The following is a 19,740-nucleotide window of genomic DNA, read 5'->3' as shown; positions in this document are numbered from 1 at the left end:
CAAAAAAACCTTCCTTATCTGAAGGTTGTAGCAGCTGAAGTTAGATATGTTTCTGGGATATTCTCATCCAGTTATCTGGTGACATCCTCCTCTCTGCTTCAGGGATATTTCTGTTCTGAGAACCCTGGTGTAGGCGAAGAAACATTGCATCTGGAGTCTGACGACCTGGGTTTAGCTCCTGGTGCTGCTACATGATGACTACCCAAGTGACCTTGGGAAAGTCACTGAACCTGTATGGGTCTCACTTCCCTCATCTGCAGAATGGGGTTAGGGGAGGCTTGGACTAGATGGTATTTAAGGTATGTTCTTACTCTAACTGTGTGATCCTGGGAACCAGTGTTCTGATTAGATGTAGAAACATGGTTTTTTTTTTTTTTCTCCACCTGGGGCCCTCATTTTCAGGACCTTAAGCTGCCATTTTAGACCTTCTGATGATGTCACCCTTTTCTCAGGCCTCTAAGTATTGTTGACTGTTAGTAAATGGGCCTGGGGGTTAGCCAGTCACGTGACTCTTCTTAACTACCTCAGGCGAAATCCCAGCCCAGAAAACACTAACAGGGCATGCATATGGGACTCTTTACAAAGACAAACCCTTAGTTTACTTATACTGCATTTCTAAAGGCTTCGCTCATACTTCTCTGGAATGACCTCCCCTCCACACTAATCTATCCTCAGTGAGTGTGAATTCCTTCCATTTTAGACCAAAAGACATACCCTTTCCCAACATCCACAGGCTCTGCGTGTGTATATGTACATATGTGTGTGTACATATACATACATACATATACACATATATGTGTATATATTTTTAAAGGACCAAATTTGATTCTTCTGATCATAACTATGAGCTAAGGCTAAAAGCCATATTGTTTACATAAAGCTCTTTAAAGAGCATAAGGTCGATAAAGTTAATTGTCTTTGTCTGAACTGACTTCTCTGCTTGTCTTTTCTTTTTGTTCTTTGATAAAAATAAAAATGTAAGTTTTTATAGTTGATTTTTCTGTGATTTGCCCTTTTTATGCCCCTCAAATTAATCCTTCAGATATCCTAGTGCTCAGTAATGGGGAGGTTGGGAGGGAGGGTCATCTGATTTCCTTTCAGGAAGTCCCAAGACAGATTGGTCTTGTTTCTTTCATCTTTTCTTTGAAATAGAAGTAGAGAATTTTTTTCATCTGTTCCACGTTTGTCTGCAGCCCCTACTAGCACCCTGGGCTCTTACATAGTGAAAAACTAGGAAACTTATAAAACTGAGTGAAGTAATTGAAAATCAGGAGGGGACGGGGAAAGGAATAAGCATTTATTAAGCACCTGCTGTGTGCCAGGCACTGTGCCAAATGCTTTATAAATATTGTCTCATTTGATCCTAAGCACTCTAGAAATGTTGTATATAAGGATAAAATAGATTGTAGACTCCAGCCTGTCTTTTAAGTTCCTCCCCTGTATACTTTCACATACATTCCTGGCCTCCTACCCCCCCCCCAAACCAAACCAAAACAAAACAAAACAAAACACACTCCCTCATCATTAAAAGCATCTAGGTTTGGTGTAATAGATAAAGCACTGGGCCTGGAGTTAGGAAGACCTCAGTTCAGATCCACCCTCAGGCTTATTAGTTATATGACCTTGGGCAAGTCACTTAACCTCTGTCTATTCAGTTTCCTCAACTATGAAGAGTATGTATATGAAAGCATATGGGGAGGCTCTTCCCATTTGTTTTTCTGAGCAGATTTTATTATTCTGACTAATTCTGAGTAGTTCATTGGTGCTTTGAATATTATGAAATCTTTAAATTGGCTTTGGAATTAATTGACATTTTTATTCTATTGGCTTGGATTAGCCATGTGCATGGGACATCCCTGCAATTATTTATTTTCCATTCTTTCTGACAACAGTTGTTTCTATGTCTGTTTTGTCTTGGTGGGTTAAAACCCAGATAGTTAATACATTTTATTGTTGTTTGCATTTCTGTACCAATTTTCCCAGGTTTCTGTGAAATACAAAAACTTCATCTCTTTTTTCATTGTTACCTTCATGTCTGTCAAATTCAGTGTCTTTGTCGTGTTGATCTGGTTTGTAATTTATTTTTGATTGATTATTGATATTGATATTCTGTTAGTGGGGGATGTTTTAAAGAATCCTACTGTTATCAATTTTCTGTCTCTTTTTATGAGTGCTAACTTTTCCTTTATAAATTTAACTGCTACTCAGAACAAAAATATTCGAAACTGATATGCTTTTGTTGTTAGAGGCACCTTCAAACATAATATGATTTAGTTCTCTCTGTAAATGGTTTGAATTGAGCTTTGTCAGCTATTATTTCTACAGCTCCATATTTTTTCAAGCAAGCTATATCCTGGTAAACTTTAGTTCAACCTCTCGATTTATATCTACTTACATCTTTTGACATTAAATTATAATGATGGTGACAATCATGTCTCTTCCATGAAAAGCATTTTAAAAAATTAAAGGCTTACCCAACATGCTGCCCCTTTCTTGTCTCTTCCAGTTATTCCAAAGTGAATTGAGTTGGAAAAGAATTGTGGCTGTTTAGTTTCAGATCAACTTATAGCCACTGGGCACTTCCTGCTGTCACTCAGGTCATTCACTTTTTGTCACAGCCAACGCTGCCAAAATGGTTCTCTCTGTCTGCCTGACATGTCAAAAGAAGCTTTGAGCAGATTGCTGTGTTCGCTACAGAATATACTCAGCCTTCTCTCTGTCTCTCTCACAGACACACACACACACACACACACACACACACACACACACACACACACACACACACAGAGTTCAGGAGATATTCTTCCCTCTCCAATCTGCTGTTCACCTATCCTAAAATATAAACCTAGAACATCAGAAATACCTGCTGCTCCCCAATATAATATGAGATCCTTAAAGGTAGAGATGGAATGTAAAGTCAATTTTGACTGGAACTTCAAGGACTTTGAGAGGAGGAATAATATGAAACAACACAGGAAAGGTGAGTTGAGCTCAGATTGTACTGAGCCTTGAATATCAGAACTAAGAGTTCATATTTCATTATCTAAGCAATAGGGAGCCACTGATACTTAGTCTCCCAAAGTTATAAACAGGTAGGTACTAAATAGTGGGACACTGCATAGAACACTGAAATAAAAACGAATCTCCTTTCTGCTGTATTATGAATATCACAGGAACTGGGTCAGAGTGTGGCTTGATATGACCAAGGTTTTAGTGTGACTAGGGTTTTAGGACTGGTCTGGGGATGCTGTGGAGAGCAGAGCTAAAACCAGAGGACTAGTGATAGTTCTGAGGACTAAGAAGGAAGGTTGGAGGGTAAAAAGTATCCCAGGCAGCAGCCATCAGAATAGGAAAATTCCAGGCCTCACAGTTGAGTCAGGAGTATCTGGTCATCAGCCTCATATAGGGTATAGGTATTAAGTCAAAAATAATCCTATATAGTAAATTGAAACTTTGCTATGATACCACTTAAAATGCAAAAGTAAATAAAGGTAGTTTGTCTTAGGTTCTATTTAAAGGAGGTTAATTACTCAAGTACCAGAAGGACCTCACATTCCCATCACATGTATTCCAAGGCTAGAGCTGTGTAGCTGGGCTCTAGTGCATACCATAAGATAGTCTAAATCCAGTGGGATGTATGGTAGATGAATAGAATGTGGCTCAGCTTCTCCTGGAGACTTAATTTCCTTTTTGTGTTCAGCCTTGAGGGATAATTCAGAGGTGACTAACAATTCCAGGTATACAACTGAAGTGGAAACAGAGGGGGTGGGGGAAGAATAAGGAAGAAAATAATGGAACCAGTTGTTTCCCTAGTCTCTCGTAGGAGGCTTTGGGCCATGAGACAGAAAAGCTGGAAAGAAGTACCCTGCTCATGAATAACTTGGTTCTTTCATGTTCTGGGTCTTTATTATTTACAAAGTTGATTTAGAGCAGTTGATTGGAACTCATAGCTTTTTAAAAATTCCAGACAGCTGCATCTTAAAAAGGATGAAAACCTGACATTATTTAATGTTGTACAAATTAGAGAAAATAGTCATGTTCTAGATGGAACTGAAGACCACCATGGTTACATTTTGCAGTACAGTTCTACTTCACATTGAGAAGCATAGTGGTTAGAATACAAATTTTCCAGAATTTTTCAGATCAAAATTGTTATATATTAGATGAGTAAATCTCATATCATATATTTGTAGTGATGTGTGTGTGTGTGTGTGTGTGTGTGTGTGTGTGTGTAGAGAGAGAGAGAGAAACACACATAGAGACAGACAAAACTCACTGGGTATCTCTGTAATTCTAAAAGGGGATAATGGTCAATTGTGTTTCACATTGAGATGCTCAGTTTTTTAAGCCCAAAGAATATAATTGGTTATAATTTCTCTTCTTAGAAGGTACATTGGAAAATCCTTTTTGTTTAGTTTTTATTTGTTTTATCTGAGATGGAAAAGAAAACCTTTGCTCCTGAATCTTATTCCATCTCACCTTCTTCGTTGGTGTCTGTTTGCCTCCTCCCGAGGCTGTTATTGCAGGTGGATATGGGCTGTGTTGTGGGCCTGTCACACTGATTTCATTTATCCTAAGAATAGAAGAATATTAACCCTCCTGTACTGACTATGCTTCCGGGCATCAAGACAGTCACTCAACACTGTTTGAGTCAAACCCATTAAAAAAAAAAATTGGAAAGACCTGTCACAGTAGGACCTTAGTGAATAGCACTGAGTGGGAAGTAGGACTCAATCTTAAATGGCTGATTGATCTATGACACATACTCACATATTCAGTGTAATATAGTCTAAGTTTGAGATGTGCGTAGTTGGCACCGTGAATAACTTATCAATGACTGTTTTGTTTCTGAAGTTCCTTATTCTTAAGAACTGACAACATCTTATATAATTTGTCTTTTTTTGCATCAGAATGCAGTAAGTATGACCTGTTTGCGGTGCCACTTTGTTGCATGCTACATGTTAATCTCTTCAGCTGTGTGAATTTTGCTGCAAATAAACCTTAGTTAAGCACGTGGCCATTAGGGCACTTTGAATCCAATAGAAAGAAGTGTGTGTGTGTGTGTGTATATATATATGTATATATACATTTGAGTTTGAAGGGCAAATTTATTTAATTTGCCTTTATCTGAATTATTTAATTGTTGTGGGTAATTTGTGCAGCTTTGGTCTTTGTTTCTAATCCGCGTGTGCATATCTCATATTCCTTGTTTTGTAGCTTAGCAACCAGAGGAGATTATATTCTCATGTCTAAGAAAACTCATTGCCTCTCCCACCTCAGTTAAAGCTTGTCAACACAATAAGAGTATTGTAAACAGCATCATGGCCACTTCATGGAGACTTCCTGAATCACCTCAAGGACTGTGGCTCATTGGATAAGATCCTATGAATACATTTTCTGAATTAGTCAAATGTCTATTCTTCCCATTAACCTTTCAGGGAATCCTTTTTTTCTTAAGGCCATCCTTTTCATGACTTAAGAATCCTAAATGTTGTCTTATCAGAGAAGTAAATAGAGTTATTAGTGTAGGGCTGATCATGATAATAAATTCTCTAGGTACATAATTGAATTGTTCAGAGCTAAACTTTTAAATACCCAGGAATTAGAAGCACTTTTAAAACTGTGTAAAAATTAATGTCAGGAAGAATACATTTTAAAGATAGTAGATGTAGTAGAAAAGACTGCTGAATTTGGTGCCAAAAGATCTGGGTTCAAATAGTGGCTTTGTCCCTGAGCCTCAGTCTCCTCATCTGTAAAATTAGGGGGTTAGTATTAGATGATGTACTGGATTCCTTCTTGCTCTAAATCCTTTGATCTTATAAACCTGTGATTGCATCCATTTAAAATATTAAAAACAACTTTCACTTGTTTAGTTGAGTATTTTAGTAAGTATTTAGGATTTTTCTACCTTTCCATTTTTTCTTCCTTAGCACAGTCCAAATGTGATCACACTCTATAATATCATTCATATTATTTGTAGCTTAGAGCTGAACATTTTCTGTCACCAGCTCATCAGTGGACTGGCTTCCAGAAGAAAAACTGGGTCAGGTGCTTCTTTGCAGGCACCAGATTCTAATTTCTTCCAGCATCTGCCCTAGTTCCTTTGCCAGCTGCTTCTGTGGTGTTCTAAGGCTCCTACCTTCATCCCTTCTTGTAATGAGGGAACCAGAGTTTCTGTCATCCAAGAAACTGAATGGAAGTTCTGTGATGAGCTCCCATCATCACAAAGTTGAGAGCAGATCAGTAAATGGATGCCAGCAAACCTGAGCTGGAGAAGATAATATATAAGAGTTAGGTAGAGTAGGAGCATCTTCCTTCCTTCTTTATTCCCATACCACCACCATCCCATATCCTCTAATCACCCTCAGCAAAAAGGGAAAAAGCAAGTGATACTACTACCCAAGTCGAGGTGGTTGTCTCTACCAGGAAGACTTTGGACGCATTTAAGATACTCAATAGGATCTCGGTTCACCCATTTGCTGGTTCTACATCCTTCTTATCAGAAGGCATAGAAATGCCTATGATGTGAGAAATTTTAGGCCACATGATTATGAATCCCACTCTCTCTTTTCTGTTAAAATAGGGAAAAAAAAACGCAACAAAGAAACAAGGTTCATCTTTCTTCCACCCTGGTGCAAGACCAAAAGCTGATCTACGTCCCTGGAAATGGCATCATTTGAGTGCCATTTTTTTTTTCCTTAAATTTATTCAGCCAGCATTTACTGTGTGCCTGCCAGGCCTAAGTCACTGTCCTTTACCCCACTGTAGCTAAATCTAAAAAGCTTATTCCTCATCAGCTGAACTGTCAGAGTGTGGGCACTATAAATACACTGAGTTGTGCTTTGTAAAAAACCATTGTTGCTTTTTTTCCTTCTACAGGACAACAGCTTTGAGCAATTCATTATTAACTATTGCAATGAAAAACTGCAGCAGATCTTCATTGAACTCACCCTCAAAGAAGAGCAGGAAGAGTACATCCGAGAAGTAATGTCCAAATACTTTTTAAAAAAATTCTTTTGCCAGTACTAAGAAACATATGGGCATTTAAAACTGTTAGTATCAGCTATGGTCTGTTTAGTTGTACTATGTTTGAGACCACTGGGCTTGGACATTAAGACCTGGGTTTGAATTCTGTCTCTGTTTTTATTAGCTGTGACATTCATGTTACTAAACTCTCTGAATTTGAGTTTAAAACTAATACTTATGCTGCCACCTGCCTTAGAGAATTGTTGTGAGGAAAGCACTATATGATGTGAGCTATTATGTAGTGCAACAGGAAGAGCTCCAACATAGAGCTCTGAAATAATGAAGTATTCGGAAAAGTATCCTGAGAATTGCTTTTATTGGCTTATTTCCTGAAGAAAAAAATTCATTTTCTAAAAATATCCATTTTAGATCACTAATAGGTAACATCTGGCAGGTGCTTTCAGCCTTAGTTGAAAAAGAGGAATATTTTGATTACCCTGTCCCCTCCCTCCAGTATTCATGTATTTTCTAAGTATGAACATGTCTTAATTTGAAGAAATTTTAGAATCCCCAGGACTTTATTTCTCATTTTTTCCCATTTAGTTGCCTTATGCTTATTAAATAATACCATTTTTGTGTGGGTAGTGTGGCTTAATGGTGTCAAAGTCAGGAATATCTAGATTCAGGTCTTACCTTTTGACATATACTAACTGTGTGACCCAGTGTCCCAAGCATCTATCTAACATACTAAGTTATATAGTAGCTTCCAATCTGTATTGGCAGAGGGAGTTTCCTCCCCAGAAGTGCCCTCTACTAATGAAATCACAAGATCAGTTGAAAAAAAATCGCCAGAAAAACTTCTCCATTATTATTTTTCAGGTTCAATAAAAGTTGGTTATTTCTTCTCTTCAGCCTTCTTTGGTGTTCGCATCCCTTATGGACATGAATTTTACCCCCCTCCCTGACCTTGAGCCCCTTCTATGTTGATTTTTCTAATGTGGTAGTTTTCCCTCAGTGAACTCCTAAAGCAAACCATACACTTTTTTGCTTTGAGGATAAATTATAAATATTTTGTCTTTGTTTTACAGGGAAGTCATTACACTTCAGTAATATGTTTTAAGTGTCTGGCACTTTCTTGCAGCATAAACATTTTATAAGCCGGGTCCATTCTCTTCCTGTCTTCCATCATAAAGAAAATGATGGAGCTTTAATCTGTAACTTAAAGTTGTTTGTACAGTTTGAGTAGGACACTCCTACAAGTAACTGTAGTGGGGTGTATGAATTAAATTTCATCTCCTTGGAAGAAAAATAAATGTTTATCCATGTGAAGCTTCGATATACAAAGTGGAAGTGGACTTTGATTTGATGATTGCAATGATTGCATCTTGCATTTAAGTTTTGGCTATGCTGACCTGATAGTTAGAAAAGACTCATAGTTTTCCATGCTTTTAAAAACAAAACAAACAACAACCAAAAAAAACCTCTTAATGTGCACTGTGGCCTAGCATTGGGTCATTTCACACTTGAAGTAGTTAGTTACTATGTGGTTAATATTCTGAAATATCTGACCAACCTTGATTTTTTAAGTATATGCTCTTAAGATTGTATCTCCATTTAATTTTTTCTCATGTTTCAAAATCAAGAACAAAAAAAAAATCTAGGATCTCAGATACTTGGGCTCTAATTCTGACTTGTTTCCTTATAAACATTGTAAGTATACACAAAGCATTATTGACCCAAGGATTCTCAGTATAAATATTTGGCCCCTTGCCAATGAAGTGCATGGGAAATTGACACAGATTGGAGAATGGAATGGAAAGCAAGCCTGGAAACAGTTCAAGGGCATTCATTTTGGTTAGATAATGTCAGTGGTGGACCACTTCACTCAGATAAACGTTTGGGGACCCAAAACCATGTTTATAAACCTTTGAAGGTAACAAAATGAGGGGGATTTAAATAGACTGAGATGAGCAAGATCTGCATAATTGATGGCATTCTACATAGATTCTGCATACATGATGGCATTCTTTCCTTTTTTTTTTTTTAAAGGATATAGAATGGACTCACATTGACTATTTCAATAATGCTGTAATTTGTGACCTCATAGAAAATGTGAGTACCTGATATACAACTTTCTGAAAATGCCTTTGGTACAATAATGATCTCTTATTGTAAATGGAAAGATATCATTACGTTGAGTTTTACAATTTTTGTTTTGACTACTTGATTCTAGGAATTAGTGAATAAAAGTTTATTAAATACCAAGCAGGACTGTATCTGAATCCAAATAGATGCTAGAAAATTCTTGAGGCTCCATAACAGACACTGAAAACAAGGTGAATCATCAGGTATCCTTTGCTTTGGCAAACAGTCCATTCCAGCACATCAAATCTTTGAATACCCCTTACCTGTTTGTTTAGAGCCTGGGCCAAATTCAAGACTCCTGAGATTGTGGTTTCAGACCACAGTAGGTTCCATCTGTTTGCTACATCAAACCTTTGGTTTCATGGTAGTTGCAAAGCATCTCTGCAAGGGATGGATTAGTTCTGGGGTGCACAATGGTGAAGTTCTAGGTAGAGTGTGGCAAGTAGTGTCTTAATAGATAACTTCTACTTTCTCAGCCCTCCTTAGACCTTCATTCACTCCTCCTGGGTATGCAATCCAGAACCAGAATGGCCTTCTCAAGAAGGCTGTAGCCTGGTGGTACATGCTCATTGTAGGCCAACCATGTATCTGGTGGCCATGGAAAATGCCAGTTTAGTCAGTTATTTTTACATCACTAAAACAACAATCACTGGATATTTTATCTTACTCTTATTGCTACCCAAAAGCCATCCCTGGAGACATCAATTCTAGACCATCCCTCCCTACAGCTCATACCAGATAAATACATATTGGTGTGTACAAACAGACTAGTGTATGCACATCATTGTTTACCCTGTCAGATTTTCTATAGTAAATGAAAGTTAGCAAGATATAGTGGAACAGACTGGTCCCAGCCAGGGGACCTTAACCCAGTCACACCCCCCTTAAAAGCCTTTCTAGGTACCTTATTTTCTCTGGGTCCCATTTCCTGATCTGTAAAATAGTGGGATTGAACCGTATTCTTACCAGTTCTAAAATTCTCAAAACTTGAAGGTACTGTGATGATAGGAAATGTTAAGAACATTAACATATTTATATGCAAAGGTAATTTATTCCCTGGGAGACTAGAATGCAAAACCGCCATATGATATGTTTTAGGAAGCTTTCTGTGTCCGTCTTGGGCTGCAGGAGTCCAAGAGTCTGATTCCTTTCAGTGTTTTGTTGGAAAGGCTGTCCTAAAATAGAATGGGCTGTTTTGGAAGTTAGGAAGTTGCCCCTTCTCTGTAGGTTTTCAGGTAAAAGCTGGATGGTTACTTAAAGAAAGGATTCCTTTATGAATTAGACTGTATGACCTCTGACGTCTCTTTCAACTCTGATGTTCTTTGTTTCTATAGAAAGCATTATGGGAGATTCATCTGTTTATTCTATATGGAAATCAGGACACTGATAGGTACTAGCATGATATTCTGTGTGCTAGAGTAAGATCAACAGTCCCTGTTGGCCCAAGTTTTTTCCCTGTGTCTGTGGATTCCTTGACAGTGATGACAATTAAATGATGAGCAATCTTCATTGACGTTATTCTGTGTTGCCCATCCCTTCCCTTTTTTCTGATTTACCTTTAAAATATGAGTGGTGATGTATTTCTTGAGCGTGAGCCCTAAAATTTAATGAACAAGGGTTCCCCAACTTGTTGATACTTGTGCTGGTTCATTACTATTTACAGTAAACAGTAACTCATCTCTTTTGTGAATGAGTTAATTGGCTCCAGGAATCATAACTTGTGAAATTCCTGACTAGCGTGTTTCCCTTCTTAAACATGACATTACACTTAATTACTTCCCTTTAAGTTTTGGAGGGGAAAGCCCTGTAGTGATATGCTTATTCAATCAAGTTATCTCAGCCCAGAATACCTACACTGTACATAGGATGGAAGAAACGCATGTTCACCTAAGAAAGAACCTTGATACTTACAGGAAGTATTTCCTTCCAGCATTCAGTTCAGAAATCCTGTTTATTCTTGTTGCTATTGTAATTACATTGTACTTCAAGAGAGTCTGTACTTCCCCTTGGTTCCATCTGGAATGAATACATACTGTTGAAAGGATGTCCTGACTCCTGTGGGGAAAGTTAGAAGAGAATAGGGAAATCTGCACCGATGGAAATAGGTGGGGCTTCTTTCAAGTATCGTAGGGCTGTACCCGTGGGAGGTGAGGTGGCCATCACAATCGCTTCTTTGGGAGGGAATGATACATGAACACTTTCATAAAGTATACAATTGGGATTTTCTTGTTAAATTTGGACGTGAGTACCGTGTTTCAGTTTTGGCACTTGAGATTAATGAAAAAGTGACAGATTCTGAAGGCACACTAAAGTAGTCCTCTCATATCCAAAAAAGGGAATATTTTTACATTTATGTTAATGAAGAGAATAAGGTTTTAAGCTAGTTAAGCTTAAAACTGCACTAAGACTTTTAGGACACTGAGTGCACAAATACATAAGTGTGTTTGTGTATAAACATATATGTATGTATCCATATGCATATATTTGTATATAGATGTTGTCTCCTCCAGTAGAATGTAAGCTTCTCAAGGGCAAGAACTTTTATTTGTTTTTGTATCTGAAGTTCCTGACATGTAATAGTTGCTTAATAAATATTTGTTGATTGACAATTGTTCTTATTAGATTGGTTGCATTGAGCTCTTGGAATTCAGTCTTTCATAGTCTCACCTTGAACAGTTACAAATACATGCACGTCTTTGTGTGTTTCTCCTTAAAAGAAAACGAACATTGTATTCTATATTTTCTGTTTGGGAAGTTTGGTAAAAATCTGGAAGAAATTTCTCAAGTTTCCTTCCCAAAGTGAAAATCAAATGGTGCCTTGAAAAGTATCTTTCATAGACTAACTCCCATTGAGCTCTACTGTGTGATTTGAAATCTCATAATATAAAAATAAAACAATTAACATTGATTTCCATTTTCTAGATTAATTGCTATCTCAATTAAAAAAAATGAGCCTCAAAAGAAGCTTTTTTTTCTTTTTAAACCAGCTGAATGGTGTTAATCTTCAAGATGTTAAGAAACCCATTCCTCTCCCCTCAAATGAATTTGGGTTAAGATCCCAAAGTCCTATGAGCTATGTTCTTCTAACCTTGCCAAAAAAAAAAAAAAAATTGGCCTCTGTTTTTAGATTTAAACACTTAGAGTAGAATGGTTTTGTTTTTAAGTTAATTGTGTTTTAATGTACTCATTATAAATAATTATTAAAACAGTTGACTGAGGAAGGAAGGAAACTTTTTTTTTTTTTTTGAAACAACCACAGAATACAAATGGAATCCTGGCTATGCTGGATGAAGAGTGCCTCAGGCCAGGCACAGTGACCGATGACACCTTTTTAGAAAAGCTGAACCAAGTCTGTGCCACCCATCAGCATTTTGAGAGCAGAATGAGCAAGTGTTCCCGGTTCTTGAATGATACCTCTTTGCCTCACAGCTGTTTCAGAATTCAGCATTATGCAGGCAAGGTATGGTATGAGCCCCTGACTAGTGAGCCTTCCTTATTTTTGTCTAGGGCAAAGTCATGCTCTGGGTTAGGCAGTCTCACCAGTATTGCCTAATTTCAAGGTTTTGAGGGTAAAAGAGTATAACAGTAAGAAAATGATTGAATAGTGAGAGGTTTCAAGATCACTGAAAGTTCATAAAAAATCAGAACTCCTAAACCATGTAGGGTAAATTCATTTAATGTACCATGCACTGGAAGACAAGCCAGTTTGCCATAATACTAATAGCTAACATTTACATAGTGCCTCCCTATGTACCAGGCACTCTGCTAAGTGCTTTTAACAAAAATGTCTTGATTTTAAAAAGGAATTCAGCTTTGTTACTCTCAAATGCTATCATGTATCTCAAGCTGTATTTATAGATGGTTTATAAATACTTAGTAAATAAAACAAGTTGCTGAAAAACAAAGTATACTAATTTAAAAATTGAAAATCACAATAAATGAATAATAACATGTAAACTTAGAAAGTCACGTAGAGTACAGAAATTCATTACTAGGCTCAAAAGTTGAAGGCAGTGTGTCAAGAATCCATAATTCATGAACAATCATTAGGAAGGATTTGATTCTACTTATTACATAAGAAAGATGGCGGAAACTAATTTTGGCAGCTCTTTGGCTAACTTCTGAAGCCTTTGGTTCAAGAAAGTTACTAATTTTAGTCAGTTTTTCTTTATTTACAAGCATGGCCCTAAAAATTTAGAGGAGAAATTATTTTGAACTTTTTTCCTCAATAAGAAACATGTATACTGTGTCTGAACTAACATATTTCGTGAATTAGTACAATTAAAAATTAGTAAGATATTATTACGTTCCTTTATTTCTTCCCTGACTTCTGACAAAGTATATTTCCTGATATCAAATATACATACATACATATACATATATATGTGTGTGTGTGTGTGTATATGTATGTATGTATGTATGTATGTATATTTTTTTGTGGTACAGAATACCTAATTAAGAAAACACAAACAGTATCTGAACCATTTTCTCCCTTCTCCTGGTTTTGATGAGATTCAGACTTAGGACACATGTGACTTAGCAGGTAAAATAGAACCTCAGAAGATGTGTTTAGGCAGCAATAGAGCTAAACTTGGAAAATGTTAAGATAACATATTTGGAGTTCTTGCAAATCTTGGAGGGCAGAAAAAAGCACTTTGAGATATATCTATTTAGACAGATGGGAGATAAACTTAGAGGTTTTCTTGAATGTTTGAAGCTAATTTGGTATTACAGTGTGACTAAAGCATTGAGTTGTTTCATGGAGAGGGAGGTATCTGGGAAACAGAGATTATCTTGAAATTTTTCTTTAAAGAACTTAATGTTGTGGGTCCAGCTAGCCTGCCACCAACTTCAGTGTGTTTCTTCCAGGTTATGTATCAGGTAGAAGGATTTGTTGACAAGAACAATGATCTGCTCTACCGTGATCTGTCTCAAGCCATGTGGAAGGCCAGTCACTCTCTCATAAAGGCGTTATTTCCTGAAGGAAATCCTGCCAAAATCAACCTGAAGAGGCCACCTACTGCTGGATCCCAGTTCAAGGCTTCAGTGGCCACACTGATGAAGAATCTACAGACCAAAAATCCAAACTACATTAGGTACTTTAGGCTTATCAAAAACTCTGGAAAGTCACTTGTAAAACTAATCTAGAGCTGTGATGTCAGAAATATCAAATAGAAACAGATCCTTGGGGACTTGTATTGACTTAGAAAACCACAAATTAACATTATCTGTGTTGTATTGTACTTTTATTTATTTTGTTAAATATTCCTCAATTACATTTTAATTTTTGGTTGGGTTTATTTTGACCCTTCTACTCTAGAGGGTAGAATATTTTCAGGTCTTATTTGTCCACCCATAGTTCAGTATATTTAATATATTCTTGAACTTGTTCCTGAACAGAGCTTTAGGGGAAAACATTGCTTCCGTGATAGTAATCATTAGTAGTCTTATCCTTGTTGCCAACAGGAATTGTTTCATTTTTTGTACTTGTATCCCCAGGGCCCAGCAAATATTAGACATTTAACAAATACTCATTGATTGAAATGAACACAAAACTGGATCTAGTTACAGATGACGAGTTTGTTAGGGGAAAATTATCTAGATTTTTCTGTGAGAGTTGTAAACCAAGAAGAGGGTAGAAAGAAACGTGTTTGTGCAATGTTGAGTAATTCCCATCAAAGGAATAGAAGGAACTAGTTTGCCCATTCTTCTTGCCCCTAAGCAACAAATGCAAATTATTCCATACTCACCATTGCTTATGGATTCAGCAAAGGCTGAGTCTTAGTATAGTAGACTGTACCTTTGATGAGCTTTGTGCCAAAAGGGATATTGCTGGTGGAGCAGACACCGTATCGAATATCCAACCTCTTGGATTACTTTTGGTGGAGATTACATTGATAAGGCTACTATACTAACAGGATCAATGGAGAAAGCACCTTGCACCCTAATTCATTACATTCAAGGGCCCTGTTGTAAATCTGTATCTATATACATACATACATACATACATACATACATACATACATACATATATATATATATATATATAGATGACAAGAATATGATCTTTTAAAAAAAAACCTGTGAATAAATACTGTTGGCATTTTAAATTGATAGCATGGTATTTTTAAACATAATGGGGAGAAGGTGAAATTGGCAGATTGGACTAAATGAAATGAGCTATAATTCTATGGATATTTATCAGTGGTATGTGTTTGTGTGTGGTAAATGTGTGGGTGTGAGAGATTTATTTGATAATCCCAGTCTGGCCATAAGCAATGGTAGATGTTTTACAGTAACTATTCCTATGGATTTATTACAGAGTTCTTTTAAATGAATTTCAAATAAAGTAAGAAATTACCATTCATAGTTCCATGTTTTCATCTTGTAATATATGAAAAAAATAGACTTGTAAGAAAGTGTAATTCATCAGTAGGTTATTTTTCTTTTAAGAAACACTGAATGAGTTAAAATCAAAATACCCTTCATTTTTCAGGTGTATCAAGCCTAATGACAAAAAAGCTGCCCACATCTTCAACGATGCCCTGGTATGTCACCAGATCAGATACCTTGGTCTCTTGGAGAATGTCCGTGTAAGAAGGGCAGGCTACGCCTTCAGGCAGGCTTATGAGCCTTGCCTAGAAAGGTACAAGATGCTTTGTAAACAAACATGGCCTCATTGGAAGGGGCCCGCCAGGTAAGACATTGACATATTTCATTATGAACTTTTAAAAGGAGAAAGGCTTGTCTTTCCCTTTGTGCTATTAGCCAAAATGTTAAAGTGAGGTTTTGACTATGATAATCATAATAATTAACATTTATACATACTTTACCATTGCAAAGATAGAGGCTGCGCCTAAGAGCGACTGTGAAGGGTAGGTAGCCAATGATTCTTACACTGAAGCTCAGAGAGATGAGGTGAAACAGCTTCTTAGGAGTAGAGCAGAGACAAGGAATGCAGAAATCCAAGTTCAAGGCTCTGCCTGTCCATTATGCCATGCTTCAAAACAGCTTAACTTCCACTTTGCTCCCTCTTTCTTGAAGCTCTCATTTAATTTTGGAAACCAAAAAGGATTCTTCAGTTCTATTTTGTTGGATTATATTGTCAAGGGAATTTTAAAAATAGATGTATGGCAGATGAAGAAAGAACTGATCAGTGACTCCTAGTAGAACTCTATGAAACATCTCTTTGAACACCTCTATTTTATAGGTGAGGATGTTGTGGTCCAGAAAGGTGGACCCAGTTAGTTATTGGCAGAGATGGGCAATGATGCAACTTTGAGATTATTAATAAAAAACCTATTCTTTCTGTTATATTATACCTCCTCCAGTTTAGTTCAACAAGTCCTTTTCAAGCATCTGCCATGTGCAAGGGATATATACTGTTCAGGTGCCAAGGACAATAAGAAGAAACAAAGACCAGTACCTGCCCTCAAGGAGCTTACCATCAACATTTACCTCATCTTTCACATAAAAGTCCACCAGCAGTTTTGAATGTCCACCTTGTGCCAATTGATAACTTGATAGTTAGAGACAGAAAATCATAGAAAGATAGTGCGGTCTAATGAAGATTTCATCACACCATTGATTGGAGACCTTGGTGCCATATTAGACTCTGGTGTTAATTTTCAGAGTATGATGGTATAATGTATTAGGGGAAGGGTGAGAAGTTGAATTGAATAAGCTCAGATGTCACTTCTTACACTAATTCTATCCTTCTATGTATCCAGTTTATTTAATTTATTTGTGTTTCATTTTTTCCCACCTGTGAAACAAAGGCAGAATGGATAGAGAGCTAAGCTTGGAATCAGTAAGACCTGGATTCAGATGCTGCCTGTGACACATAGTGGTTGTGAAATCCTGGGCAAGACATGTCACCTCTTGGGGACATGACACCCAGACAATCATATTAGAGGTATAAATTAAAGAGCAGGTGCTGGGTAATTGGAACATCTTTATTAGGAGTTACCCTCTACCAATGAAATCATAAGTCTGGTTTAACACACACACACACACACACACACACACACACACACGCATACGAAGAAGAAGAAGAAACAATGAAAGCCTATATCTCTGCCTGCTCAACTCTTTACTATGGAAATAAAATATTGTGAGCATTATTACTATGCCCAAGTAGGGTCTGTATCCTGAGTTTCCCACCAGCTGGCACTTCTATAGCGTTGTTTCCCCACTCATGCCCCAGGAGATGGGAATGTTTTTAAAAATACTTTCAGTGGGTTAACTGAGGGGGCTCAGAATAAATCCTTGCACACATTTGACAGTCCTCTTCTCTGCATTGCATAATCCCTTCTGTGCAAACCCACCTCTGGATAGTACATAAATATGGGTACATGGATGCAGGGCGTTGCTATTATTGGCCAAATGCAAGAAGAAATTGGCTGTAGGTCCAGGTTTCCATTTAAAAATTAATGATAAACCTAAATAGAACAGTATATACAAGGGATTAAGAGGATTTGGTTTAATCTGTGATATTAAGTCTTTCTCCTTGAAAATTGAGGGAGGAGAGTATGGGAGGAATGAAATAAAATAAATAACAATGGAAGGACTAAAAGAAGGCTTTTAAAAAGCAAAAAATAAAAATAAAGTTGATACACAGATTTTTTTTTCCCTTAGCACTCAGTAAATAACACAAATTCATGGTCACATGAACAGTGGTTTAAATCATTTTTTTGGTTTGCTTGCCCTGTTTCCTATATGTATTTCATTTGTTCTTATTCGTATAGTTGAATCTTTATAGAGAGGCAGCTTGGTAAAGTGGACACAGGGTTGGCCTTGGAGACGATGTAGGTTCAGGTCCCAGCTCTGTGACCTTGGGCGCCTTGGTGCCCAGGTAGCATTTGAAGTTGCGTAACATCTCTATTGGTAGAAAGAGATGCTGCCTATACTGATGAAATCCTAGGTCTGGACCCATCAAAAAAATGTCATTGCAAGTTACAAAAAAAAAGTAATAGAATTATTTTTAGACATTTCTTGCAAGAAATGTTTTTATAAGAACAGTGACATTTTAAGCATGAAAGATTTTTTGTTGTTTGTTCATTGCTTGTTTTGTTTTTTCTGTACCAAAATGCTACAAGGCAGTTTAGTTTATTTGGAAAGAATTTTTCGTAGCTAAAAGGTAAGAGGAAAAAAAAAAGCCTCATTCTTTTTTATTTTCCTAGAGCTGGTGTGGAAGTGCTTTTTAATGAATTAGAATTCCCTGTGGAAGAATACTCCTTTGGTAGATCAAAGATATTTATCCGGAACCCAAGAACGGTATGTGACCCAGACCATCTTCTCGGAGGTTTTATAAAAGATTTATGTCAGCAAGTTCATGGAGAAAATCTAACTCTAGAGCATTACCTGGGATATTACAAATACACTAATTTGGGGAAAGGTATTGTTTCCTCTATTTTTTTTTTAACAACTACACCGACCTGCTACTGTTTTGAGCAGAAAAATTTTACACAACCTGATGACTATAAGACATTTTTTAACAATATACATAATGTGAATATTTCCAGTGAAAATTACAAAGTCTGCATATCTTTGATTTTATTTAATTGAATGATACCATAAAATTTGTACAGTTTTATCAAAATGTTCACATCATCAGTCACTATTTAAAATGTTATTTTTCCTTTTCTGATGATGCTGTCACCTTTACCTTCATATGGGGTTTTAAGTCTGTCTCGCATAGCTGCAAGCTTCTGCTGCTAGATGACTTTGGTAAAGCAGTCACTCCAGCCAACCATTGCTTTCCATTCCATTTGAAAATCTAAACACTGCCTATTTAATTCCTGGGAAGGCCTAGTGGCCAGCCAGGATCACATGGGCCAACCCAATGATAATTGATAAACCCGTTAGAATACGTAGAGCATCAGGAAAGGAGAGCAAAAACAACTGTGTAAATAGTGTCGTCAAACCAGCAGACAGAAAATTTCAACTTTGTGGCTGCAATTCAGTGTGCACGGGAGCATCTCCATCACTGGGCAGCCTCACATTCATGTAGGTTAGAGAAAACACTAGAGAAAAATAGATCTATTCATGGAAAGTTTGAATTATGGAATACTTTGCAATAGTTTTATTACTTAAAAGTCATACAGAAACTGAAACAAGGCTAACAAAGGATTGCCTATTCCAGATCCTTAAGGGGCCTGCGTTAATGTTTGATCAGAATAACACATAATTAGCATATCAATAAAATAAAGCACTTATTTCACAACAGTTGTGTATTACTATCTCAGTTTTTCAGATGAGGAAACTGAGGCGTAAAAAAGACCAAGGGACACATCTCTGGTCATAGAGAAGCTGTAAGTGACAGAGCTAAGATGCTTTTTAAACTTCCTGTTTTCTCTAACATTTGTAAACATAGTTCCTTAATAAATATTCATAGGATCATAAAATTTCAATCTAGAAGGCACCTTAAAGAGGACCCAATCCAATTCCCTCAATTTTAAAGATGAGGCCCAGAGTGAGGAAATTACTTTCTCAGGGTCACAAAGTATCAGAGCTGAGATTTGAACCCAGGTTCTCTGTCTCTAAATCCATCACTGTATGATGCATTAGATTTGGTAAACTGTACAAATACAAATTTCAGCTTATCCCTAATTAATTGCTATAGAACAA

The 19,740-nt window shown here is 36.9% G+C and overlaps 1 protein-coding gene across 4 annotated transcripts in view; it reads left to right on the top strand.

The window, feature by feature from the left end:
- The window catches only part of MYO1B (myosin IB), a 220,278-nt gene that overhangs the window by 167,923 nt on the left and 32,615 nt on the right, over nt 1–19,740 (top strand). For all 4 annotated transcript variants that reach the window (XM_027865829.1, XM_027865831.1, XM_027865832.1 and 1 more), the window contains exons 14-19: nt 6,880–6,984; nt 9,016–9,078; nt 12,371–12,571; nt 13,981–14,207; nt 15,608–15,808; nt 18,294–18,387. In XM_027865829.1, the coding sequence (XP_027721630.1) occupies nt 6,880–6,984; nt 9,016–9,078; nt 12,371–12,571; nt 13,981–14,207; nt 15,608–15,808; nt 18,294–18,387 (891 nt within the window). The remainder of the gene's footprint in view (nt 1–6,879; nt 6,985–9,015; nt 9,079–12,370; nt 12,572–13,980; nt 14,208–15,607; nt 15,809–18,293; nt 18,388–19,740) is intronic.

This window comes from Vombatus ursinus, unplaced genomic scaffold, assembly GCF_900497805.2.
Source record: "Vombatus ursinus unplaced genomic scaffold, bare-nosed wombat genome assembly UNPS02014779.1, whole genome shotgun sequence".
Taxonomy (NCBI): Eukaryota; Metazoa; Chordata; class Mammalia; order Diprotodontia; family Vombatidae; genus Vombatus; species Vombatus ursinus.
This window is presented reverse-complemented; position numbering and strand designations above follow the sequence as displayed.